Source organism: Sarcophilus harrisii, chromosome 1 (genome assembly GCF_902635505.1).
Source record: "Sarcophilus harrisii chromosome 1, mSarHar1.11, whole genome shotgun sequence".
Taxonomy (NCBI): Eukaryota; Metazoa; Chordata; class Mammalia; order Dasyuromorphia; family Dasyuridae; genus Sarcophilus; species Sarcophilus harrisii.
The window spans coordinates 55,763,328-55,789,551 of NC_045426.1; the positions used below are offsets into that span (position 1 = coordinate 55,763,328).

General features: G+C 46.2%; 1 protein-coding gene across 2 annotated transcripts; it reads left to right on the plus strand.

Moving 5' to 3' along the window:
* Window positions 1-3: 3 nt before the first annotated feature.
* Window positions 4-24,849, plus strand: XPC (XPC complex subunit, DNA damage recognition and repair factor). 2 transcript variants are annotated; one of them, XM_003762472.4, is made up of 16 exons: window positions 7-311; window positions 2,717-2,906; window positions 7,904-8,022; window positions 9,371-9,494; window positions 10,271-10,355; window positions 10,997-11,154; window positions 11,288-11,408; window positions 12,711-12,800; window positions 14,194-15,057; window positions 16,106-16,266; window positions 17,251-17,332; window positions 18,840-18,974; window positions 19,088-19,257; window positions 19,949-20,042; window positions 22,449-22,538; window positions 23,863-24,849. In XM_003762472.4, exons 1-16 carry the CDS (start codon window positions 230-232, stop codon window positions 24,070-24,072), a joined length of 2,775 nt encoding a protein of 924 aa, XP_003762520.1. In that variant the 5' UTR covers window positions 7-229; the 3' UTR covers window positions 24,073-24,849. The 2 variants fall into 2 exon arrangements, 1 of the variants encoding a protein (XP_003762520.1); XR_001120639.3 differs by lacking the exons at window positions 22,449-22,538; window positions 23,863-24,849 and adding an exon at window positions 19,674-19,784 and having other exon boundaries at window positions 4-311; window positions 19,949-20,040.
* The last annotated feature ends 1,375 nt before the right edge of the window (window positions 24,850-26,224 follow it).

Sequence of the window (26,224 nt, forward strand, 5' to 3'; positions counted from 1 at the left end):
GGAGGGGCGTAGAACGAGGGTTGCAGTCACCGGAAGTTGGGAAGGAATGGTTCACTCCTCTCGGTTCCCGGCTTTCGCCTCGTGGATTTCGCTTAACCCACAGGTCTGTTTGCGGAGCCCGGCGCCGGGGGCGTGGCTTGGGCCGCTGGAGAGGGGGTGGGTGCCCGCCAGGCCCCGCCCCCGCGCCTGAGTCGCGGTCCGAGCTTTCCGCTGGGCCAGACCCTGCAGCATGGCGCGAAAGCGGGCGGCCTGCGAGGAGCAGGTGGGCCCGCGGCGCCCCAAGAAGTCCCGGGGCCGGGAGGCGGAGCTCGGTGAGTGGGGGCGTGGTCCTGGGCGGGGCGTCCCCTCGGGCTCGGGTAGATATAAGTGGCGGGGGCGGGCCCGGGCAGGACCCTCAATCTACCCCCAGGGATGAGTCCTGGATGAATCTGTCTCCATCTCCAGCCTCGGAGCCTTTGCCTAGGCCGCTGCCCGCGCCTGCACGCCCCCCAGCGCCTCCTCGCCCCGAACTTAGGGCCCCCCTCTTGCGCCGGCTTCCATAAGCCGCGTCAGCCTGGCACGGCGCTGGCAGCGGATCGCGATGCCGGGGGTTGGAGGCCGAGCCCCGGGCAGCTCCACAGACAAGTAGCCTCTTGTCCCGGAGGAGCTCTCTAAGGGGGAAGCCCGGGCAGGTGCGATGGGCCCCCGCGCTCCCGCGCCCGGGAGCAGTGACCGGGGCCTGTTACTCGGAATGTGAGGGGGTGCAGAAAGGCTGAGCCAGAAAGGCGGTCGGGGTTTGCAGGGCGGGCCGGAGACGGCGGTGTGCAGGAGCCAGGTTGTGGACGGAGGGGGAAGCGCACGAACCCTGTGGCGGGGAGACCCCCATTTTAGCCAAGGGCAGGGAGTAGGGGGAGAGCGGACGGAAAGAAGATTGATTGGGCGGTGGCTAGCACCGGTGCTGGGTCCGGGACGTGGGACCGGTGCGCAGCGGCCACTGAAGTACCCGGGACAGAGCAAGCACCCGCTTATATAAGGAGAACGTGAAAAGCAGGGATTGGAAGATGTGGTGACTGTGGGGAAACAGGGTTGGCGGGGGTACATCTCAAAGCCCCTTACAGCCTGATGCGCCCCCCTGTTGTCCGCAGAGTTGGCCCCTGGCACGTCGCGGACACTTTCTGCCACCTCAGAGACAAAGAATCCGTCTTATGTTGCATAATATTTGCAAAGCGTCAACTGTGCCGCTTGTTTTGAGATTTTTACTTAATGGTTCTATCCGTAGTGCCGGCTCTGATAGGAAATGCAAGCTGTTACAGGTTTTATGTTTGTGTGTGCATGTATGTGTGCCTGTGTATGTGCATTGTATAGGTAAGGACACAGGTCTGCAGCTGTAGACTTGCGCTGCCTCTGGCCCCAGGGCAAGTTTGTATTCAAGCCAGGATTTGGTCCTTGACCCCACAGAAAGAGTCCTCCTTTCCTTTCCGATTCAGCTTTAATAAGTTGGAGCAGGCCCAGCCCCTAAGGCCCTGAAGCTCCGCGGCTTTCCCAGTGAGCTGTAGCTTTCAGCGACGGTTTCCTGGGGTCTGACTGATGAGGAGGCCGCAGGAAGCAGTCCCCATTCGGCTTTTACCCCCCACGGGGTGAGCTGATGGGGACTCCCCTGAGTCCCGCTAGTGAGAAAAGCCAGATGTGTGAGAGAGAGCAGAGAAGGAGCAGATGCTCGCAGGCTGGGCTGCTTCTGAGTGGGGAGCTCCTTGTCCCTCTCAAGTGCAACCAAGGGGTAGGGTCAGAGTCAGGAGGCATTGGGGGACAGCTCTTAAGGAGCCAGGGAAAACTCCCAGACTCTCTTCATTATAAATTTCTCGTTCCTATTAGGACGCTTTGTTTTCTTCCCGGGTCTTCCCTGGATTTTTCTGCCCTTCTTAACACCCTTTTTTAAATGCTTGCATGCTCGGTTGATTGGTTGATGACGGATTTGTAGTCAGGGGTACCTCTGGTCCTTGGCCCGAAGCTTTGGCCTATCTCCAGAGCAGCAAGACAGACACTGCTCATACACAGGGGTCACTTTTGCTGATTCAAAGTATAGTTGATGCCTTTGGATGAGGTATTGTCCCCATTCTCAGGATGGAAACATTGAAACAACACTAGGCTGTTTTTCAAACTTACAAGTTTTTAACAAGTTTCACTTCGGCTGGTACCTGCTGGGTACAAATCACTGTGCGTACACAACCAGGAAAAAATACAGCCCCTGCCCTTGTGGGGGGGACACAGGCTATAGACTCAAGTAAATGTCACCTAATCTGAAGGAGTTTGGAGAATGGACTCAATTAATGAGTAAAGTTAATTAAGAGAAAGGAATAAGTATTTGTAAAACATCTTATGTTCCAGGTACTGTGCTAAGCACTTTTTACAGGTATTAATTACATTTGATAATCATTCCCATGCCAGGGAAATGGGATTCGGGTTGTTTTTCCAGTCAGCCGATCAATCCGTAAACATTAAGAGCACCTACTATATGCCAGGCACCGTGTTCAGTGTTGGGACACAGAAAGAGGCAAATGACAATCTCTGTCCTCAAGGAGCTCACAGTCTAATGCTTGTACACAAGATGAGGCTTTGGACCAGGGTTGTGGCTGTAGAAATAATGATGGGCAGGAAAAAAGTGAGAGAGAATTTGGGGCAGCACTTTGATTGTCCTTCCCCTGCTGCACTTTTGCCTTCTTCTTCCTCCTTCAAACAGATGTATTTGAAGATGAGAAGCCAAAGAAAATCCATGTCCCCAGAATCCCAGGTGGGAAAAGGAAGAAAAGGAGCAGTAGCCCTGGGGGGCCCTCAATCAGTGCATCAAAGAAGGTGGGAGCCAAGGCAAAAAAGAAAACTGAAAATCATCCCAGCGTGAAGGAGGAAGCCTCTAGTGAGGAAGATTTCACGTAAGAGAGTTCTCAGTTTCTCTGTATTTCTCATCAGAAAATGATGGTGCTAAAAACTACCTTTCTCTTTCTTCCTTAAGCTATTCCAGGCAGTGTGGGGGCTGCACAGTGCATAGAATGCTGGGCCTGGAGTCAGGAAGGTCTAAGTTCAAGTTCAGCCTCAGACACTTAAAAGTTGTGTGAACTTGGCAAAGCTACTTTACCTCAGTTTTTTCATCTATAAAATTGGAATAATGACAGTATCCACCTCCCAAGGTTGTTGTGGACATACATGGAATGACATCTGTAAAGCCCTTTGTAAAGTGCTATATAACTGCTAGCTACTCCTATTAAAGCACTTTGAAATCGTTTATACAAGAGCCTAAAATTCTGTCATTTTAAAGTGGGGAAAAAAATCTTGTAGCTCATCTGGCTCAGACCCCTTGTTACAGATAATCAAACCAAGGGCTAGGGAGGTGGCTAGGAGGAACCAATGCTAGGAGTGAGGCCAGTGCCTTTCCTGCTGCCCCGAATGTTGTCCCCAGAAACAGAATCAGAGTCTGAGAGTTAAAAGGGACCTCTGAAATCTAGTCCTGCCCATTTGGGAAGGTGAACCCTGACTGCTGCCCCTCCCCGCCTCCTCCTTGGACCAGGGGTCATTTAGCCTTTGCTTGCAGTGGCCATCTATTCCACATGGAGCTGGTTCTAATTGCTGGGAAACAAAACCTAAATCTACCTCTTTGCAACTTGCATTTTATTTTGTTCAAGATGGTAGAAATGTGAGGCCCTGGGCATCTCCCAACAAGCTGTCAAGGAACTTCTCTGGTCAGGGGTCCTTTCATCCACTCAGGGTGACGGGGCTTTGCTGATGTCCAAACTTTCTTCTATTTTCACGTGACACATTTTTAGGGAATCACTGCTTCCTTGTCTAGCTTCTGAGCAACCATCCCTTTATTGATGCTTCAAAGTTATCTCAGCGATCCAATTCTTCTTTGCAAATTGGTAAAATATTTCAGCATCAGGTCTGGGTGTAAGGTAGGATTTAAAGAAAGAAGAAACTTAGCAATTCCCTCATTTTACTGATGAAGAAATTGAGGTGCACAAATGTTAACTGATTCCCTAGAGTTCAAGGCCAGGTCCTCTGACTCTAAATCTAGTGTTCTCTGTCTACTACAACACATTCATCTTTGAGGATTTAGGGTTCTTTGAGTCTAAAGAGGGGAGAGTACTTAAAAATTCATTTATTCATTCATTTTTAAATTACTTTTATTGTCTTATTTGCACAAAAGCCTTAGTATTTTTCCCCATTTTGAAGGAAACAACATTTCTATAGCCTCTACTAAGTGCCAAGCACCGTGATACGCACTTTACAAAAATTATCTCATTTGATCTTCACAATACCCCTGGGCAATAGGTGCCATTAATTTCATTTTACAATTGAGGAAAATGAAGTAAAAGATAAAATTTATATAGCTAGCCCCTCTTCAGTAAAGTTGGGATTTTAGCTGAGAGTTGAAGGCAGGAATAAACACAAAGGGAAGCAAATCCCACTATTTTCACCTGTGGGGAGCATCTCATGAGGAACAGCAAAGATGCCAGAACCACTGGATTTCCAACTAGAGGAGTAGGAAGGGCTCTAAAAGCCAAACAAGGCTTCATGTTTGATCCTGGAGGAAACAGGAGCCACTGGGGGTTAGAATGGGGGAGAAAAGGAATAATGAGGATCAGTGGAGGATGAATGGGCAGAGACCCAAGGCAGGAAGAGCCACCAGTAACTATTGCAGCAATCCAGGTTAGGGGGTAAGGGTCTGCACCAGGATGGGGGCAGTATCAGGCAAGAAAGAAGCATATTTGAGAGATGATGGAAAGATAAATTGATAGGTCTGGGCCAGAACTTAGATATGAGGGGAGAGAGGGTTTTTGCCAGTCTGCTAAGAGACCCAATCTCAGCAATAGACTTTCTTTCTGTACTTGGTCTTTCTTGTGTGAGTGGTCAAGCCAAACTCTTGAGCAGTTGCAGATCTCTTCCAGGAGACTTTGCATTGCTTTAAGGCTTGATACAGCTATCACAGCTTCTACAGACTGTAGCATCTGGAGGACTTCCCCACTGCAGAAGACCTCCTTTCCCACGTGGCAGACTTCTTTGGCTAGCATCATCTTAGCAATAAAAATAAAAACAAGACAAAAAAAAAAAAAAAGAAAAAGCCAAATTATTTTCAATACTTTGTTTCAATAATATGTTTAAGGAGTAAGAGACCTGAAAAATTCATTGAATACCTTTCTTTAATAATGCTAGAAAAAAAAATGGTTCTACTGTTTGCATGCCTGTGGGCTATTATTGTAACCCAGGGCTCAATGTTTATAATCTTGTCTGGGGCTTTTTTCCATTATTTTTGAGGTAGGTTTATAAGGTCATCATTGTTTTGATATAGGATATAGAAGATGAGTCAGCAGGTGGATTAGTGACAGATTCAATATTAAAACACATTCTTTTAATGAGAATTTCAAATACTTAAGGAAGAAAGCTGGCATAATTAAACAGAAAATATTTTTAGCCATAGCAAATTAATGACCATTTTAATTTTATTTTTTTACATAGTTGAAATAATTTTATTAGTGATTGTTCATATTTGAAGGCTTACATTTTTTTTTCTTTTTCTTTCTTTTTTTTTTAAATTATAACTTTTTATTTACAAGATATATGCATGGATAATTTTCAGCATTGACCCTTGCAAAACTTTCTGTTCCAACTTTTCCCCTCCTTCCCCCTACCTCCTCTCTCCTAGATGGCAGGTAGTCCCATACATGTTAAATATATTAAAGTATATGTTAAACACAATATATGTATACATATCCATACAGTTATTTTGCTGCACAAGAAAAATCGGACTTAGAAATAAGGTAAAAATAACCTGAGAAGGAAATCAAAAATGCAAGTGGACAAAAACAGGAGTGGAAATGCTATGTTATGGTTCATACTCATTTCCCAGAGTTCTTTCACTGCGTGTAGCTGGTGCTCTTCATTATTGAACAAATGGAACTGATTTGGTTCATCTCATTGTTGAAGATGGCCACAGTCATCAGAATTGATCATCATATAGTATTGTTGTTGAAGTGTACAATGATCTCCTGGTTTGTTAATTGTTTTTAGACACACATGATGTTGCCCCAAAGTATATCATACAAGTATTTATCTTATTATTGAAAAACAATCTACAGCATAGAAAAAGCATTTCCAATAGCAAAACTACTTATTCAGAACATCTCAATCACAAAACAGAAACTTAAAATGGAATCAGTTATGTTAAATTGATGTACCGTTGTTGGGAGGGAAGCCCCTCCAGAATAGCCAAAGGGCATTGAATAAAAGAGGATTCCTATAAAGCAGAAATAAAAATGGAAAAACGGCCTGGCCTACTCTTCAGTTTTGGTTAGAAATAGGCCTGAACTCATTGATCCACACTTAACACCATACACCAAGATAAGGTCAAAATGGGTTCATGACCTAGGCATAAAGAATGAAATTATTAATAAATTAGAGGAACACAGGATAGTTTACCTCTCAGACCTGTGGAAGGGGAAGGACTTTATGACCAAAGAAGACCTAGAGATAATTACTGATCACAAAATAGAAAATTTCGATTATACCAAACTGAAAAGTTTTTGTACAAACAAAACTAATGCAGACAAGATTAGAAGGGAAGCAATAAACTGGGAAAATATTTTTACAGTCAAAGGTTCTGATAAAGGCCTCATTTCCAAAATACATAGAGAATTAACTCTAATTTATAAAAAATCAAGCCATTCTCCAATTGAAAAATGGTCAAAGGATATGAACAGACAATTCTCAGATGAAGAAATTGAAACTATTTCTAGTCATATGAAAAGATGCTCCAAGTCATTATTAATCAGAGAAATGCAAATTAAGACAACTCTAAGATACCACTACACACCTGTCAGATTGGCTAAGATGACAGGAAAAAATAATGATGATTGTTGGAGGGGATGCGGGAAAACTGGGACATTGATGCATTGTTGGTGGAGTTGTGAATGAATCCAACCATTTTGGAGAGTAGTTTGGAACTATGCTCAAAAAGTTGTCAAACTGTTCATACCCTTTGATCCAGCAGTGTTACTACTGGGATTATATCCCAAAGAGATTATAAAGAAGGGAAAGGGACCTGTATGTGCACGAATGTTTGTGGCAGCCCTTTTTGTAGTGGCTAAAAACTGGAAACTGAGTGGATGTCCATCAGTTGGAGAATGGCTGAATAAATTGTGGTATATGAATATTATGGAATATTACTGTTCTGTAAGAAATGACCGACAGGATGATTTCAGAAAGGCCTGGACAGACTTACACGAACTGACACTGAGTGAAATGAGCAGGACCAGGAGATCATTATATACTTCAACAACAATACTATATGATGACCAATTCTGATGGACCTGGCCATCCTCAGGAATGAGATCAACCAAATCATTTCCAATGGAGCAGTAATGAACTGAACCAGCTATGCCCAGAGAAAGAACTCTGGGAGATGACTAAAAACCATTACATTGAATTCCCAATCCCTATATTTATGCACACATGCATTTTTGATTTCCTTCACAAGCTAATTGTACAATATTTCAGAGTCTGATTCTTTTTGTACAGCAAAATAACAGTTTGGTCATGTATACTTATAGTGTATCTAATTTATATTTTAATGTACTTAACATCTACTGGTCATCCTGCCATCTAGGGGAGGGGGTGGGGTGGGGGGGTAAGAGGTGAAAAATTGGAACAAGAGGTTTGGCAATTGTTAATGCTGTAAAGTTACTCATACATATAACCTGTAAATAAAAGGCTATTAAATAAAAAAAAAAAAGAAAAGAAAAGAAATAGGCCTGAACTGTTAAACTGTTAATGACAACTTGTAAAGGATCATCATTGCTTTCCCTTAAATTTGATAAGGGAAACACTGAAATAACAGATATTTGATCCTTTTGCATATTTCTTCCTGTGATATTTGTAGGAACTTTAAAAGTGTTCCAAAGAAGGAGATCCCACTAAAGATAGAACCATCAGTTAAAAAAGACAGCAGTGAGGAGAATGATGAAGATGAAAGTGAAGATGACTGGGAGGAGGTTGAAGGTAAGGCTCTCTGGTGCCAACATGACCTGCCCCTTACATCGTTCTTTTCTTTCAGTCTTGCAGTCTCTATATAGCCCTTTTGTTTTCTTGTGAATAAATGTCTGTCCTGTCTCTCTCATTGGGTTTTCAGCTTGTTGGAAAGCATCCTTTCTTATACCTGACTCGTCCAAATGTCCTGAATGGTGGGATCACCCCCCTGGCCAAGAGGGCCTTGGAGCTCTGGTGACCTAGTCCTAGGCTCTCCTTACCGCAGGGCTTCCCACAGGTCACCCACCCCATCCATGTGCACAAGTACTGTCCCCCTCAGGGCCAGCTGCAAGCTTCCTGGAGACCAGGACCACATCCTACCTGTGTTTCTCACAAATCCTAGACCAGGATGGATATTTGTTCAGGAGAATCAAAAGCCATGCTCAGTTTTCTAGAGATCTCACAAAGTGGCAGATTGTCTTGTTCCGGGTTACCTCCGGCTACGGTCCAGTGCCTCAGAGCCTTCGTCCTTTCCTTGCTGGGCCAAGAAGTGAAATCACACGGCCACTTTGTCGAGGATTTTAGATGACTTGGGGGGACTGGTTCTGTCCTGGTGTTTTGGGGTCACACCCTACTCAGGGGTCCCCTGTCCCCTCCAGGAGCACACACAGAGTGCTGTTTGGCATTTGGAGCCTTTCATCAGCCAGCTCCCTTCTGGTCTTCTGATACCGTAGTCGCCACCACATACTCTGATCCAGGGCCACGGGCCTCTTGGCTGCTCCACAAACAAAGCCTTCCTTCTCCCAGCTCCGGCCTGGAGTCCTCTCCCTCCTTGTCCCACCCCCTGGCCTCCCGCGCTTCCCTCAAGGCCCAGTTTCCATCCCAGCGTCTACAGGAAGCCCTTCCCATCCTCCTGCAGGGCAGCGCCCTCGCTGTATTGAGCATCTCCTGGTGGTTCGCATGTGGTTACCTGCCTGGTGTCTCCCTCCTGGGGTGTGAGCTCCTTGAGAGCAGGGTCTGCTTTCTGCCCCCTTTGAATCCCCAGAGTCTGGCACAGAGCTTGGCACACAGCCTTAAGAAATGCTTATTGACGACTAAGCCGCAAAAGTCGTCAAGCGCTGGTGACGGACAGACCCAGCGGGCAGTGGGAGGTAGGGAACCCACCGAGGGAGGGGTCAGATTGGCCGCGACCTCGCCAGCTCGTGGGCATTGTCTATAGCGGACTCGCCACTGGTCTTCAGGAAGCACAGATATCGCCCTCGGTAAAGAGCAGCTGGGCTCAGAAGAGGCAGCGCTCGGGGCCCCGTTTTCTGACAAGTTCTCTGCGGGGTCTGCGGGGTTTCCGAGCCACACGAGGCTGATGTTCGCATTTTGTTGGCAGAACTTACTGAGCCTGGACCAGATGAAGTGGGAGAAACGGCAGCCCCCTTTAAACCAGCTCTGCCTGCCGAGCCAGTGGAGATAGAGATTGAAACGCCAGAGCAGGCAAAGGCGCGAGAGAGGAGGTGAGCCCTCGCTGTGCTTCCGTGTGCCACGTAAGGCCGCAGCCTCTGGGAGCTGCGGGAGGGGAAGGGTGCAGGACAGCCGGGCCCTCAGTGAGGCCCCGAGAAGGAGGCCCAGGAGAGAGCTCTCCTCCTCTTCCATCTAGCCCTGGGGCCTAGCAGGCCTTGGAATGCTGGCGCTGCTCAGCAGAGCCCTGTGACCCAGGGCACGAAACCCCCAGCGGGCTGTCTGTCATCAGTCATTATTCCTTAGTTATCCAGCTGTCAGATGAGCAGCGCTTGGGGGGCGGGCAGAAATGGGAGCTGTACTGCGTGCCCCCGAGGGGCCTTTGGGTTACTTGGAGACTTGGTACACACATGTGAAAATAGCTTAATTCATAGAAAATAGCAGACAAATACATGTAAGTGAATGTAGTGTCCCTCAAGGGTGTAATCAGGTGTGAAGGGTCATGAAGTCAAACAATAATGATGATAGGTTGGCTAAGCAGGGAAGGCCAAACGCCTGGCACATAGTAGGGACTTAATAAATGCTTGGCAATTAATGCGCGCTGAGCTGCTGTACTCAAAAGGAGTTTGGAAGCAGAGAAGAGCCAGATAGAGCAGTGAGAATAAGTGAGTCATACACAGCAGGTCCAGAGTGGATCAGACTTGTCCGGATTGGAACGGAGAGTCAATGAGATAAGGAACAGTGATCACGTGTTTGTTGTCTTGAGTCTGAGAAGTGGGCTGGTGATCATGTCCTTCTGAGTTCAGCATCTCCCTTTGGATTCCCACTGCAGAGAGAAAAGGCAGATGGAATTTGAGACGTACCTTCGGAGAATGATGAAACGCTTCAATAAGGAAGTCCGTGAAGACACACATAAGGTCTGAGCCTCAGTGCCCGTTCAGGTCCAAAAACATTCTGTGTGTCTGGTGCCAGGGAGAGGTGAATAAGGCAGGTTCTGGCCCTCACAAAACTAGCACTCGGGGTACTCTTCACGTTCAGAAATGGTTGGTTCCAAGGGACAGAGTCCAAGGAGAATGTAGTCTGCTCCCTCAAAATCAGAGAAGGATGAGATCACAGTGAGCCTGAGGAAGAGGAGGAGGATGTGGACAGGCAAAAGGCAGGAGACAGACATTAGGGACAGAGTGAGTTTGACAAGCCTGGAAACAAGTTGGGATGATGTTAGGAAATAAAATTGGATTGATTGGGTCCCTGATTTATAGGGTATAAATGTCTGAAGCAAGACTTTGAGCTGGGTCTAGAAGACACTAGAATTCTTATAGGTTCTAGGGCTGGGGAAAAGCAAGTGGGATTCTGGTCTGTAATGCAGGAATGAGGTGAGGAGATGCTGATTGTGGGGCTAGCAGGAGAATCCAAAAAGGGAAGACAGATTATAGGCAGACATGATTCAGGCTAAATTGGGACATTGGTCTGACATCTCAAAACTCTATTTGCTTTGGCTCAAGAGTTTTTTTTTTTTTTTTCCCCCTTCTTGCCTTGTCCTTACTCCCCTGCTTAATAGGTCCATCTGCTTTGCCTACTAGCAAATGGTTTCTTTCGGAACACTGTCTGTAACGAGCCAGACCTCCAAGCCATCGGCCTCTCCATCGTCCCAGCTCCCTTCACCAAAGTGCTTCCTAATAAAGTGGATGAGTCTTACCTTTCAAAACTGGTAAAATGGTATGATCCTCCCTCCCGCCTCCTGCATGCCTTGAGCTGGGGGGCTTTCCTTCAGCTAGAGAGCAGCCAGCCAGCCAGGTGGCTCAAGTCCACAGTACGGGCAGCAGCACTTACGTGCTTTGTTCCCTCCCAGGTTCATCGCCACCTTCACTGTCAATGCAGAGCTCTCCACAGATGAGCGAGACAGCCTGGGTTCCACCTTAGAAAGGCGGTTTGCTATTTATTCGGCACAGAATGATGAAGAATTGGTCCATGTAAGTGACTCAGTTCTTCATTGCACTAAATCCATGTGGTGATTGATTTAGTGGCAAGTGATTTAGAAGCTTTTTCACTAATTATTCAGTAATCTTAAAAATCCCGAGAAAAGTGCCTAGTTTAGTTCGCAGGCTTGACTTTGGTCTTGGGCTCCGTGGGCAGACCAGCGCTCTCTCTGCATAAGTGTCTCCCACCATTTGGATTTGGAGCCAGGAGTGCACAGAGGGCAGGTTGTAGGCTGGTGCCTTCGAAGCCAGAAAGGATGGCACAGGGAGCTCAGTGCACAGGCCCACGGGGGGCAGGTAGTCGGGCCCATCCGAGAGCGGCCCCAGAGGGTGTGTGGCCGCCTGGCGGCTCCTCTTCCCCTCGCAGACAGCGTCTCTACTCCTGCCCCCCTCGGTCCTGTCTCCTGAGCAGAGATGGAGGCCCAGCCTCCCGAGGAGCCAGCAGCCAGGCAGCACCAAGACACAGAGCAGGCCTCCGGTATGAAGCTTGGATCTGGTTAGAAAACCTGGCTCGGCGGGGCCCTCCAGGCCAGTGGGTGCAGTCCTGAGCCGGGGGCTTGCTTGTGAGCCTCGCGCCCGCGGACTGTTCTGTGGGCAGCTCTTCAGTGAGTGTGGGTTGGCGACAGTGACCTCTCAGAGCCTCGGAGCCCCTCCTTGTTCACGGTCTCTCTCAGCGCTCTGCGGGGTGAGCAGGGCAGGAAGGGAAGGGACCTTTTCTCGGGATTTCTAAGATTACTGAATAGCCTTACTGGTAGCATTAAGCTATGTGTAGGAATGGTGTTTTCAGTCTCATGTTATCAAAATCCCAAACATGGTCAAATGTGTCATGTTGAAAGAATGATCAACCAGTGTGATGGGAATCAAATGAAAAACAAAGTGACACTAAGTATGCATTGGATTAAAATGGCCTCTTCCTAGGCTGAGATTCTGCAGTTCGGAGACTTATATTTCTCTTCTAAAAACTGTTTGTCCCTATCTTTTGACAGTTTATCCATTGAAGAATTACTTTTGTCGGACATGCTTTCTTTATTTCTCTTTCCCTGAAGACATTTAGCACAGGGCCGAGCTCCTAGCTCTTAATAATTAATTTTTGCGAGTGAATGCCCATTGTAATGCAATGAGAAATTGATTACGCCGATGCCAGTCTTCACTGCTTTGCATATTTATCTTTGTTTTTGTAGTTCTTACTGAAAGAAATTGTGTGACAACTTGGGTAGAATTTTGCACGAACTTTCTGAATGATACGAACTTTTGGCTTAGGTAATGAGGCTTTATGCGTCCTTCTCTTTTTCACAGATATTTTTATTGATACTACGATCACTGCAGCTTCTGACCCGGCTGGTGTTGTCTCTACAGCCCATTCCTTTGAAATTGCTAGCTGCCAAGGTGGGATTTTATTGGGGCCCCAAGCAAAGGGGGTGGGTTGTGATGGAGAAGAGAGAATCTGTTCTCTCACACTCTTTTAAAAAGAACAGCCTTTATCTGGCACCTTAGAGTTGGAATGCCATAATGTAGCTTTTCCCAAACCTTGCTTCAAATAGTTTGGAACCTGGAGGCCACAAACAGAGAACAAAGTCCTGTTCTTAGCTTTGTCCTGAAGTTGTCAAGAGCCCACCCGTGTCATGGTGCTCCTTAATGCTCTGATCGCTCTCCTGTGAAATATTTGAGTAACGGTCCTCTCATCTCCTAGAATGTTAAGGTGAAGAATGAGTCTGTGGGACAGACACTGAAAAACATTTTTAACATGCTCAGATGAATATGCCAATTTTTCTTTTCTTTCCTTTTTTTATTTTTTATTTAATAGCCTTTTATTTACAGGTTATATGTATGGGTAACTTTACAGCATTAACAGTTGCCAAACCTCTTGTTCCAATTTTTCACCTCTTACCCCCTCCCCCAGATGGCAGGATGACCAGTAGATGTTAAGTACATTAAAATATAAATTAGATACACAATAAGTATACATGACCAAACCGTTATTTTGCTGTACAAAAAGAATCAGACTCTGAAATATTGTACAATTAGCTTGTGAAGGAAATCAAAAATGCAGGTGGGCATAAATATAGGGATTGGGAATTCAATGTAATGGTTTTTAGTCATCTCCCAGAGTTCTTTCTCTGGGCGTAGCTGATTCAGTTCATTACTGCTCCATTGGAAATGATTTGGTTGATCTCATTGCTGAGGATGGCCAGGTCCATCAGAACTGGTCATCATATAGTATTGTTGTTGAAGTATAAAATGATCTCTTGGCCCTGCTCGTTTCACTCAGCAATATGGCAATTTTTCTCGGTGTTGAGGTTGTAGCCCTTACTTTTGTTACTGTTTTCTGAAAGCTTGTTGTTTTTATAGTTTTCTACTTCATTTCCAGAATTCCACAAGACAGAAGATTTTTCTGTGAGGTGGTTAGTACAGTAAAGAGGGACCAGTGAGATGAGAGGGCATTTGTCTCAAAGAGAGCAAAGCCATGGAAGGCAGTTTTTACTATAAAGTTGTAATGATCATGGGACTGTTGACTTTATTACAGTTTTCAGCCAGTGCATTTGCACCAGTCATACTGACTGAAATACATCCCAGGTTCCTTGGGTTTCCTACCAATCAGCCGCTAAGCCAGACCTCTGGCACCGTTCCTTGAGGGCAGGGACTAAAGTTATTTTTGTATTTTTCCTAATGCCTATTATTAGACTTGATATGTAATAGATTTTATAAATGTTAAATAAATAAAATTGTACTCATAAAATGAGGGGAAAAATAAAATATATAATCAGCTTCTCTGTTCCAGGGCAAGAAAAAGTCCCAGGACAGTTCCTTAAAGAATCCTAGAAGTTCTTCTCAATCCCCCAGCCAAAAGATCCAGACCCAAACCAAAGCAAAGACCAGCTCAGGACAAGCGGTAGCCTCTTGTAGGCGGGCAGCAGAGAGCAAAAAGTCAGCGCCTGCAAAGACAGCCGTGGGCAGGAAGAAACCCGCACAGGCCTCTCCCGGCGAGGAGAAGGAAGGCGCCCAGAGACCCGTCCGGGAGCAGCGGCGGACGCCAAAGGTGTCCTACAGGGAGGAGAGCGGCAGTGATGGGGCCCGGAGCAGCTCCGACTCGGAGTTCTCCAGCAAGGACGACAGTGGCTCCTCTGACGAAGAGTCTCGGCCTGGCCCCCGGAGAACGCGGAGGCCGCCAGCGTCTCAGAGGAGAGGGGTGGCGTCTGGGAGCAGCCCACCAGTAAGGAGGCAGAGACCAGGCCGTCCGGCCTCTGCCCTTCTGGCAGCACCTCCCGAGGCCTGCCCAGGCACCAAGAGGGGCAAGATTATTTCTAGTGACGAAGAAGAAGAAGAAGAAGAAGAAGTCAGGAAGGCAGCTGGTGTGGACCAGTGGCTAGAAGTGTTCTGTGAGGGGGAGGATAGGTGGGTATGCGTAGATTGTGTCCATGGCGTGGTGGGCCAGCCCCTGGCCTGTTACAAATATGCCACCAAGCCCCTGTGCTACGTCGTGGGCATAGACAATGGTGGGTGTGCCCGGGATGTCACACAGCGGTATGACCCGGCCTGGATGACAGCTACCCGCAAGTGCCGAGTAGATTCAGAGTGGTGGGCTGAGACCCTGAGACCCTACCAGGGCCCTTCTGGGGCCAGGGAGAGCAAAGAAGAGCTGGAGGTAAGCCTGCGGACCGAGCGCCACTCGTTGGTGCCCTTGTCATGGCTGGTGGTGCTCCTGTAGCTCATCGCGTGCAAGGAGCCTGAGGGGCGCCTGAGGACTTCCAGCTCCCAGGAAGGAGGGAAGGTCGGGCAGGGAGTGACCTCGTCCCAAAGCATGGCCTTCCACGCGCTAGATGATTCATGAACCTTGGAAGAGGGAAGGAAAGGGAGACCCTTGTGCACCCGGCTCACACACCGGGGCCCCTCACACAGGAGAGCCTGCAGGGCCGCAGAAACGGGCAGTCCCCAAGGAGACGCGATTTACCATGCGCGGGTCAAAGGAGTCTTTCCAGTAGAAAGAGAGCTTGCACTGAGGCGGCTCTGACAGCATTTTACTTATAACTACACAGTGACTTGTGGTCTGCTCTAGATAAACCTTCAGAGTCTATAATACCTAACCTTTCTCTGGGTGGCCACTGTTTAAAAATTGGATCCAAGCCCATTACCTCCTCCCATAGAGAAATAGGGAGGGCAGAAAAAAGAGGCAAGGGAAATTACTGAAAGATTGGGAGTTAGACTTTTTGAAGAAAGGCTAAAGGAACTCTGGGGCAGGGTAGTTTGCAAAGCTATTGAATAGTTCGGGGCAGCTAGTTTTTCTGTTTCTACTAAGTATTTCACTGGAGGCTTCACACCTTAGTTTCAGTAAAGAGACTCAAGTTAGAGAAGAAATGCTTTGTTCGCTTACTGAAGGGGTTGTACCTTCTCTTCCAGTAGGGACTTGGGATGATCAGCCACCCACCCAGAATGGTTGTGAATACATGTAGCTACAGAGAATCACTTCCTAAAGTCTAATCTGACGCTAGAATCTTATATTTATTGAAAACCTATCAGTTAGGGGAACAAAACTAAACTACAATCATTGCAAAATTATTAACAAATTTGATCATTGATCCATAATAACACTTAGCAACCAACATACGGTAGTGAAGAAGAGTCCAGATTTTGTTTAAAAATAAAACTCACTTCCTTTTACAAAGATCTTAACATCATTTCTTTGGCCTGTGCAGTTTCAGGCAAAGCTAGAGAGCCAGCCCTTGCCTACTTCTATAGGCATGTATAAGAACCACCCACTTTATGCCCTGAAGAGACATCTCCTGAAATATGAGGCCATATACCCAGAGACTGCTGCCATCCTTGGGTACTGTCGTGGGGAAGCTGTGTATTCTAGGTAAGAGAACCGGCGTCATTGTGCACCTTATTTCAGCTGGTGAGCAAAGAGTGTGGAAGTGAGTGTAAGGGCTTTGGAAGAGAAACGTCCCTCAAAAGTTAAATGTTTTATCGAGGACATGCTAGACCAGCACTAAATTATCCATCACCTTTAAAAATACTTCACTATAAAGAGTTGTGGGCTAGAGTCATGCTAGTAGGGGACGTGTCCAGATTTGGGTGTTGAGCCGCCTTTCAAATGAGACAGTATTTGTAAGGAGCTTAGCACAGTGCTTGGCAAATAGGGATTTTAATGTCTGTGGCTTAGTTGAGAAAGAGATTGTTATTTATCTTCATGTCTCACCCAATGTTACTCATAGTGCTGTACATAGTATGTGCTTAATAGATATCTGCTGAGGGTTGAAAAGATAACTGAGAGTATTCCCAAGATTGTGGCAGCATTAGACCCAAGAGTACACCCTGCCGTCCGTTATGATTCGGCTTTTTACCACTTGGAAGCCATTTTCCCCCGGCTGGATTGCATGCTTCATGGGGGCAGAAACCCTGCCCTTCGAGTTATGGACTCGGATTGAAGCTATGGCCACTTTTGAGTTGTCCCGATTCTTAACATAGTATGTGTATGTGCAGAGTAGGCGGTGGTGATGAGGCCCTTGAAGACAGAGCATGAGACAGCTGGGGAAGGGGAGGGAAATCCAGAGGCTGCTGAGACAGAAAATGAGCCCTGAGGCCTTCAGACTAAGGTTGCCACACAGGTCAGGAAGTCAGACTCAGATGCTGTTCTGTCTGACTTGGACACTTGATTAAGCCATTCCAAGGGGCAATTTCACCTTCTTTCTATAGATATGAAAGGTGAGAGCTTCCTCCGTTTCCATAATCAACATCGTAGTTTTAGAAAACAGTGGGCATAAGGAAGAAATATAGGTCTCTAGTTAGCTGAGGAATAACTGACTTGTCACATTTATCTTCCCCTGGGCATCGTCTTTAGGGACTGTGTCCACACCCTGCACTCAAGGGACACCTGGTTGAAGCAAGCACGAGTGGTCAGGCTCGGGGAAGTCCCCTACAAGGTAACTGGGCTCTGGCTGTGGCAGGTTGATGACAATGGTTTGGGTGGAAAGACCGAGGGAAAGGGACCGTGCCTGAGGCTGGAAGGTGAGAAGAGAATGAAACTTATCCTGTGGGACTTATCCCACAGCAGACAAAGGGCTGCAAGTTTAGAGAAGGGACCAATATGTAATTTAAGAACCTCTTGGGCCAGGATCGGGCCAGAAAACAATGGCCAAATCTAGGTCAGGGTCAGCATGGAAAAGAGTGGCACTCTTCTGCTTGTGCACCTGTGGACAGCAAATGGTCCTTCAGTGAGTCTTCCAGCATATCACAGACTGTCACAGCTGGACAGCTTTTAAAAACCATCCTCGATACATGGATTCCTTTGACAAGTTTCCAGCTTTCCCAGGTGTCCAACAGGAGAATCTCAGGTTACACCTACACAGCAGTCCGGTGGGTGTTAGCGGGCAGAGCCAGAGTAGCTGGCCGTGGCTGGTGTGTCAGGGAAGCCACCCTGAGCAGAAAATGCCTTTCAGGATTTATTTTTGGAGGTTGATTAGATATGTCCAATTTTCAAAGTATTTTAACAAAGAGCTAAATAAAATGCTAGGTTTTACCTTTAAAAAAAAATTTACCCTCTCCTCTCATGTCACAGAGGAAGAAAGGAGGTTTGAAATTGAGTGATTTGTAAACTATCACCTTAATCTCATAACAGAAACCTAACTAGAAAATAGAATTTCCAATTTCTGATTCCTAGCCCATTGTTCTTTCTCATATACTTTGCCAGAATGTCCAGGAAGCTCTGTGAAATAGCTTCCAGTGAAGTCTTTGGCTGAATTTTTAGCATCATTGATGGTTGTAGTAGTAAGGCCTAGAAGAAGGCAGCCATTTACATTGTGAGAGGGGGAGAGGGAGGAGAAGCTGCACATCAAGGAAGCCCTAACGGCTCACCTCTAGGCCCTGCTAAAATGAGGAAGGTGAGTGGAGGCGACCGAGGCCAGGGGCCCTGTCTGGGGTACCCTCCCTGGGCCGGGACTTCAGCTGGCCTGCTGCGCCCTGCTGTGATCCAAACAGTCTCCTCTGGAGCCATGGGATCCTGGGGTGCTCTTTCATTGTTTAGACCTTTCCATCCATTGGCCCTTAGCTGGTCACAAGTAACTAGCCCTTTTCTGTGCATTCCAGATTCTCTCTTTCTAGGCCATTCTCCCAGCATTTTATTCCCTGACATTTCCTTCAGGTTTATTCCTACATCTGCTTCTGAAGCCACAACTCTGAGCCTTTTATTCTAATTAACAGGAAAGGAGGACTGGCTAGCCAGGTCTGGAAAATAACCCCTTGATTTCCCACCAGTGCCTTCTGCCTTTAAACAAATTATTCAGCCTTTTTTACCTTCTCCCTGACTTCCGTCAAGTAAAACTAGAGGTTTTGTCCCTCAGGGGCTTCCATAGGCAGAGGTTCTTTGTTGGTGGTGCTTTTTCTGCGAGATCTGAGTTGTTGCCTAAGTGGTTGCTTTTCCTTCCGGTGCAGATGGTAAAAGGGTATTCCAATCGTGCCCGGAAGGCTCGGCTGGCAGATCCCCAGTTACGGGACCAAGACGACCTGGGTCTGTTTGGCCACTGGCAGACTGAGGAGTACCAGCCGCCTGTGGCAGTGGATGGGAAGGTAAATGCCCGGGGGGAGAGCAGAGCGAGCCTCCCCAGCAGGAGGGAGTGAGCCTCAGTCCTCCTGGAAACCAGCTTGCTCAAGCTGGCCTCATCATCCTTTGTCTGCTGCAGGTCCCTCGGAACGAATTTGGAAATGTTTACCTCTTTGTGCCCAGCATGTTGCCCATCGGCTGTGTCCAACTAAAGCTGCCCAACCTGCATCGAGTTGCTCGAAAGCTGGGTATCGACTGTGTCCAGGCTATTACTGGCTTTGACTTCCATGGCGGCTACTCACATCCTGTGTAAGGAAGGCACCAGCCCACCTGGGGTCCAGCTTAAACACCAGAATGTAGGCAGTTTCACTGTGGGATGGTCAGCATGTGAGCTGGCCCAGGCTTAACTTGAAAGATTAATGACCCCAGGAAATGAAGTGGGAGGGAAATTTAGGAATGGTGACCCTGGCAGGCCAAGGGGAGAGGGGAATGGTGGTGGCTGTAGCACAATGCTAAGCAATGGGGAAAGGGCTGGAGGGATTCCCTGCCTGTGGGATACGGCTCCCTGCCTGTGGGATGCAGCTGAGGCAAGGCATGTGGTTGGGCGGGAACACTCTTGCTGCCAAATCCTGAGCTATATCTTGACCTACCCCAGGAAGCAAAGGCAATTCTCTCAAATCCTGAATACTTAGAGGTGATTCCAAAATGCTATTTTTATTTCCCAGCCAAAATCCCAACCCTCTCTTGTGGATGTAGCCAATCATGAGGCTGAAAGCCCAGAATGAGGGATGAGGATGGAGAGGGAAAGAGCCAAGTCCAGGATAGAAATTTCTGTTGTAAGCAGTGAAGATTGATGTTGTGTCTGTTTTTTCTTGTTTTTTAAAGTCCATATGGAAGAATCTTTAAAGTGCAAATCACATGCCCGCCTCCTCCCCTACCCCTAGGGAGGCCTGTCCCTCTTTCTGCCTCCTAAGAATGTGCTTTGTGTTGTCTTCTGCAGAACTGATGGGTACATCGTGTGTGAAGAGTACAAAGAAGTTCTCTTGGCTGCCTGGGACAATGAGCAGTCACTTATTGAACAAAAGGAGAAAGAGGCAAGTACCTTCTAACTTAGGGGTCTGGGCACCGTGGGGATAGAGAAGTGCACCAGGAGGAGACTCTGGGTACTGTGGCCACAAGTGTGGCGTGGAGGCATCTTATGCAAGTCACAGCCACTCCCCAGGCCCCCGATCCTGCCACCAAATGAGCGGGGTGTATTAGATCTCCGAGATCCCAGAGGTCCCCCAAGCCCTGAGAAAGATCGAGATGTGTTAGAGGATCTCTGAGGTCCCAAGAAAGGGCAGGATCCCGGAGGTCCCCCGAGCCCTGAGAAAGGACGAGATGTGTTAGAGGATCTCTGAGATCCCAAGAAAGGGTAGGATCCCTGTGGTCCCCCGATCCCTGAGAAAGGATGAGATGTGTTAGAGGATCTCTGTGGTCCCCCGAGCCCTGAGAAAGGACGAGATGTGTTAGAGGATCTCTGAGATCCCAAGAAAGGGCAGGATCTCTGTGGTCCCCCGAGCCCTGAGAAAGGACAAAAAGTAAATATGTATGAAACACAAGAAGGAACTAAAGGTCATAGAAAAATGATGTCAGCCCCGGAAGAGACCTTTAAAGGTCAGTTAGTCTAACATGATTTTACAAAGGACTGAACTGCAGCTTATTTAGGCAAAATGACTTGTCCAGAGTCCTGTAAATGGTTCATGTCAAAGCTTGGATCTGACCTTAAAGCCTTCTGAGAATTCTGGTTCCCAGGCCAACCCTCTCAGCACAAGGTCGTACTTCTGTAGCTCCTGGTCACAGGCACTACACGCTTCCACTTTGGAAAACCAAATTATCAGGCCAAGTAAAGCTGCTTTGGATTGTGGAAAGAAAGGCGAATATCCTGGGACTTGGAACGTCTGCAGTATCTGGTTCAATATGGACTGCAGGGAATCCCCTCTACCACAGCCTTTTGTCATGGGTGTCCAGCCTGTGTTGGAGACCTCCCTCCAGCGAGGGGGAACCAAGAACATCCATGTGTGGGATAGGTTTGGTTCTTCAGAAGTTTTCCCCCATCAAGCCTCAATCTGCTTCTGAAATTTTTTTTTCCATTAATTGTCTTATCCTCAAGAGCCAAGCAGAGTTAAGTGTAATCCTTCCTTGACGTAACCCACTTTACCTCCACTGAATCTTTTTTTCCAGACCTTACATTCCTAGTTCTTCATGACATGAACTTTTTCCCTTATTTTCTTCTGAACTCTCACTAGCCTGTGAGCGTCCATCTTAAAATGAATTGCCCAGAACTGGAACACAGTGGTCCATATTGGGTCAGCCCAGGGCAGAGGACATTTTGGAATGATCACTTCCTTATTTCTGAAAGTTATTCCTCCCATTTTAATGGAGCCCTAGTGTGACTTGGCTGCCACATTAATTGGTGACACATACTGAGCTTGCAATCCACTAAAAATGCAAATCATCTACAGATAAACTGTTAGCTAGACATGTTTCCCCAATCTTACACTTACAGATTGAGTTGATTTATTTCCCTGCAGACTTCCATCTTAACTTGGTTTGAACTGGGTCAGAGCCCATCCCAGTCTTTGGGGGTCTTCTCATCCAGCCTCTTGGCTCCCCTTGCTACCTTGGTGCCATTTCAGCTTTTATCCAAGTGATGAAAAAACTGTGAAACAACTCAGGGCCCACCCCTGATTCCTGGGATTCCACTGAAGACCTTTCGAGTCGTCATGAAACTATAAATGATTCCTGTAATGTCCGGGCTCGCTCTCTGGAGGACCTCAGGATCAGCCTGAGTCCTTGGTCTCAGTGGAGGAGTGAAGGAGGGAGGATGGTCAGAGATGGAGTCCGGAGCCGCCTTTGTGTGTGCGGCTGAGAGGCTCTTCCTGTACCTTAAATACTTCAGGATGATTACATCACTACAGCACACTGAGCATGCGCCATTACATCACCAAATCACATTATATGTTTAGGAGGAGCAGCTAGGCAGGACAGTGGGTAGATCACCAGCCCTGAAGTCAGGAGGACCTGAATTCAAATCTGGCCTCAGACACTTAATACTTCCTGGCTGTGTGACCCTGGGCAAGTCACATAACCCCAACTGCCTCAGCCAAAAAAAAAAGTATATGTTTAGAGAACTATTATCTCAACGCTGAGTAGGTGCTTAACTATAAGCGCCCTGCTGTCCTTGATTCAAGTACACCTTTTTCAGAGTTCCGGCCCTCTACTGATTCCTCTTTGGATCTGATCTTCAAAAATGCCCCACAATTGAAAAGAAACCATTTTTTAGAACAAAACACAGTTTTGGGAATCAATTAAATTATGAAAAATTAGGCCAGGTATAGAATATTAATTTCTAAGCTGAAATCATATCCTTTGAGAATCCCATCTTTATTTTTGCCCTGAAAATACCAACTTTAACATATGACTTTCTCTTTCTACCCCCCTTTTGTCGTTCCACACAGAAAAGAGAGAAGAGAGTTCTGGGGCACTGGAAGTTATTGGTGAAAGGACTCCTCATAAGAGAGAGGCTGAAGCTCCGCTTTGGTGACAAGGTAAATAGCGGCCTTTGTGGCACCCATCAGGTCCCATCTCGGAGGCGCCAGATGTACGGAGCATCACCGGAAGTCCACCTGGGCTCCAGATAGGCTTCAGCTAGTGTGAGCATAGGGGGAGAAATGAAGCCCTGGCACAAGTGTGACAGAGAGAGGAGGTACAGAGAGGGCAGAAGTCTATTATTTCTAAGCTTAGGTATTAATTGTAAAATGATGTGGAGAGACCTTCCCTGTATGTAAACCACTAGACTAGACTGGGTTCCAGAGAAGTCATTGCATCAAGAGGCTTTCAGCCCAGAGAGCCGGTATAGAGGCGGGCAGCTGTCTATTGCTCTCTCTCCTTCTGGAGTCACCCTCAATCACAAGGCAGAGCCCTTGAGTTTTAAGGCTGAAAGCTGCTGGTCTTTTAAGGTAATGTTTCCTCTCAAGATCTTGAGTTTCATTCATCAATAAAATGAGAGTAGGAAAAAAACTACAGGTCAGTGATTCCTAGCCTTTTCAAATATAAAGACCACTTTTTAAAGCAAAAAAAAAAAAAAAATTCTGATCTCAGCCCTATGTGAGTTTTATTTATGCTTCATTTTTTTTGCTAAAAGTGACCTCCTAAAATGGGAGGAGTGCACACTTGGAGTACACACCTGCATGTGTGCCCCTTCCCTCCCTTCACCTTTGCTCCTGTCTCTTTTTCTCCTTTCCAAGACTAGGTCTTCCTAATTTTGCCCAGGCTTAAAATACAATAGCTGCTAATGGACCTAGTCCCAAAACTTAGGAGCAGGGAAGCTATAATCTTTCCATTGACATGATAGTCCTTTTCCAGATGCTGCCTGCTCCACTTTGCAACACTCCATGTAAATCTTTCCGTTCCTCTCTGTAGTAGTGATGTTCATTGTTACTTAGAGTAACGATTTTTTTTTTTACATTCACTTGCTAGCTTATCTGTTCCCAGATCAAGGGGCATCATCTTGATTTCCAACTCTGACATCACAAAAGTGCTGCTTTGGATCTGTGGGGCCTTTCTTTCATCGCTGATCTCCTGGGGGAAATGTCCAGCAGTAGAGTCTCTGGCATTTTAATCACTTAGCATAATCTTTTGTGATATTCTTAATGGTCCCACCCAAGAAGAGATGAACGCTGAACTAAGTTAAGCATGTATCTTGTCTCTTAGACAGGTCAGTGTCCCAGTGACGTTGCCAGGCCATGTTAAGCTTTTTTTCCCACAGCTGCCTGTAGAGGGGTGGTGGTTTATGTGAGAAGAGGACCCAGTAAGAGCCAGCTGCCTAAAGGAGGGTCGGCTTTTCTCCTGATCATTCACTTGTATTTCTAGGGTGAAGCTGTTGCAGCAACTTCAGAGGGAGGAGCAGAATTCTCGTCGGACGAGGAAGGGACCAGCTCACAGGCAGCAGCCAAAAATCTGGCTGCCTCCTGGCCCCAGAACCGAGAAACCGAAGAGCAGCAGAAACTGAAAGGAACTAGGAAGACCAAAAGGGAAAAGAAAGAGGAAGCCAAACACCTGTTCCCCTTTGAAAAGTTGTAATTTTGAATGAACAGTGGGGCCAGATACTCTCCCATTCCCTGGCCATGCGCTTCCCTGACCGCACCAAACAAAGGCAGCTGGGTAGCAGTCTACTAGTTTAGTTAAGGAAAGGAAGAAATGGAGCCAAGTCACTGGGATGCTCCAGGTATGCTGCAGGACCACTTCTCACAGAACAGCAGAGCTTTCACTAAGCCTCTTGACCCTTTTTAGTTTTTAAAGCTGGATTATTGTTTTACTTAGGAATCTTACCTTTCAAGTGCTATCTTTCAACAGTCTGACAAATGCAAAAGTAAATGGATTTCTTTGGAAGTCCTGAGGAACTTTGGGCACATACTGGTTAATTTTCTTTTGGGAAAAGCACCAGATTTTGATAGATTCTACCTGTGATAAGTTATGCACATGCAAAAGCTCTCTGCTATCCATTTAAACACAATTTCCATTTAATAAATAGCCATCTTCTAGCCTCATTAACATCTACAAAGACTTAACACAAATATCTTTTCCTGGCCTTAACTGCATTTTTTTCCTCTGAATTGTCATTAAAACAGAGGAATTGCAGCTTAGTTCCTACTAGTAGGATCTTTGCATTCACTTTAGGATGTAAGTACCTATCAAAGGGCTAAAATCAATAAATCCCACAAACGTCAAATAAACAGCAACAATCTTGAGCCCCCAACTACTGTACTGGCTAAATAGAAAATATTTTACATTGTAGATAGTCAAGGATAATTGTTTTGATCACTTTAGAAACAATAATAAAGTTTATATAAAAACTGATTTCATTATTTTCTTTCTTAGTCCCATTCCCTCATTTTACAAATGAGATTTAAGTAAGTCCCAGAGGGGGAAATTGATTTGCTCAAGAGTCACACAGAGAGGGAGGGGCAGAGCTAGGTAGAGAACTAGTCTAACCTCTACCCTGGTAGAGTCGAGCTCCAATAGAAATGGGACCCACTGGGCTTTATATCAGAATTCCTGAGAGCCATATTGACTAGGAAACATGTAGTAACATCTGGGTTCTATTATCTTTTTGTCAGATATTTCTTCATTACATTTTATTCTGTTTCTGGGGTACTGAGGAGTGATGGGGTCATCTCTCTCTGCTATAACCTAGCACCTACCATCTCTAACTCCTTGGGATTCTTTTTCCTCAGCTTGTAATTAATAGTCATACTGAAAAAAATCTTCGCCCAAGTGCTGACTGGTGTGATTCAGAATCCACTACTCATTGCTGCTTAGATTTTGGTTTTGTTTTCCTTCACGAGTATATACATCAAGTATATTTATACAGTTGCCAATTTATTAAGCCCTTCTTAACAGAGTTGGGTAGCCTTGGAGAAAGAAAGGCAAGACAGAGCCAATCTACCAATCACAAATAAACCTATAATACTTGTGTTTCAATGTGTTGAACCTATTTTTAAATTTAATTTATCTTCTATCTATAGGCTAGTAACTCATCTTTATACAGCAATTTTTTTTTAAATTAACTATGACAGGGATCATTAGGAATGTGAGTGAGCAAATTCTGGCAAAACAAAACATAGGGTGTGACTCATGTGTTAACAAAACCCTCTCCAGGATAAACATGTTGAGAAACAACTGATGTTCCCATAGAAACCTCACTGCGCAAAAGCAGCCCCACTTTCTATAGAAGCCATCTTCTCCCTATTTTGATTTTTTTTTTTTTTTTTTTGAGTTTTGCAAGAGGAATTCCTGCCCAGGTATGGAAGTACTTAAAAGTTTAGGGCCAGATTGGGAACTTACTGAGGGCCCAGTTCTAATCACCCGATTCCACTGGCCCTAGTGAGCAAACCCTCTCTACTAAGCTCAGAGTTGCTGAAGGCAGAGAGAAGATAAGGGGGTTTCACTCAGGACCACAGGCCAGACTCATCTTCCTTCACTGCCTGCCATACCACACTGCCTCCATCTCTCTTTCATGACTGAGGATATTTCAGAAATCATGAACTGTCAAAAAAATGTATTCCCTCTGAGTCTTCTGGTTGGATTTGGATCAGATGTCAGTGTTCAAAGCCTCTGCTGCTTACACTAAATCTGTTTTGTCTGAATGCTTTCAAAATATCTTTTAACCACTGAAGTATTAAAACTGTTTAAATATATTGTCTAACTCTAATAAAATATGCCTAGAGAGTAA

Coding starts and splice junctions, on each gene's coding strand:
- XPC (XM_003762472.4), top strand. CDS start 230: ATGGCGCGAAAGCGGGCGGCCTGCGAGGAGCAGGTGGGCCCGCGGCGC. Junction 18,975..19,087: donor CTGTGGCAGTGGATGGGAAG/GTAAATGCCCGG, acceptor TGTCTGCTGCAG/GTCCCTCGGAACGAATTTGG. Junction 22,539..23,862: donor AGCTCCGCTTTGGTGACAAG/GTAAATAGCGGC, acceptor TTGTATTTCTAG/GGTGAAGCTGTTGCAGCAAC.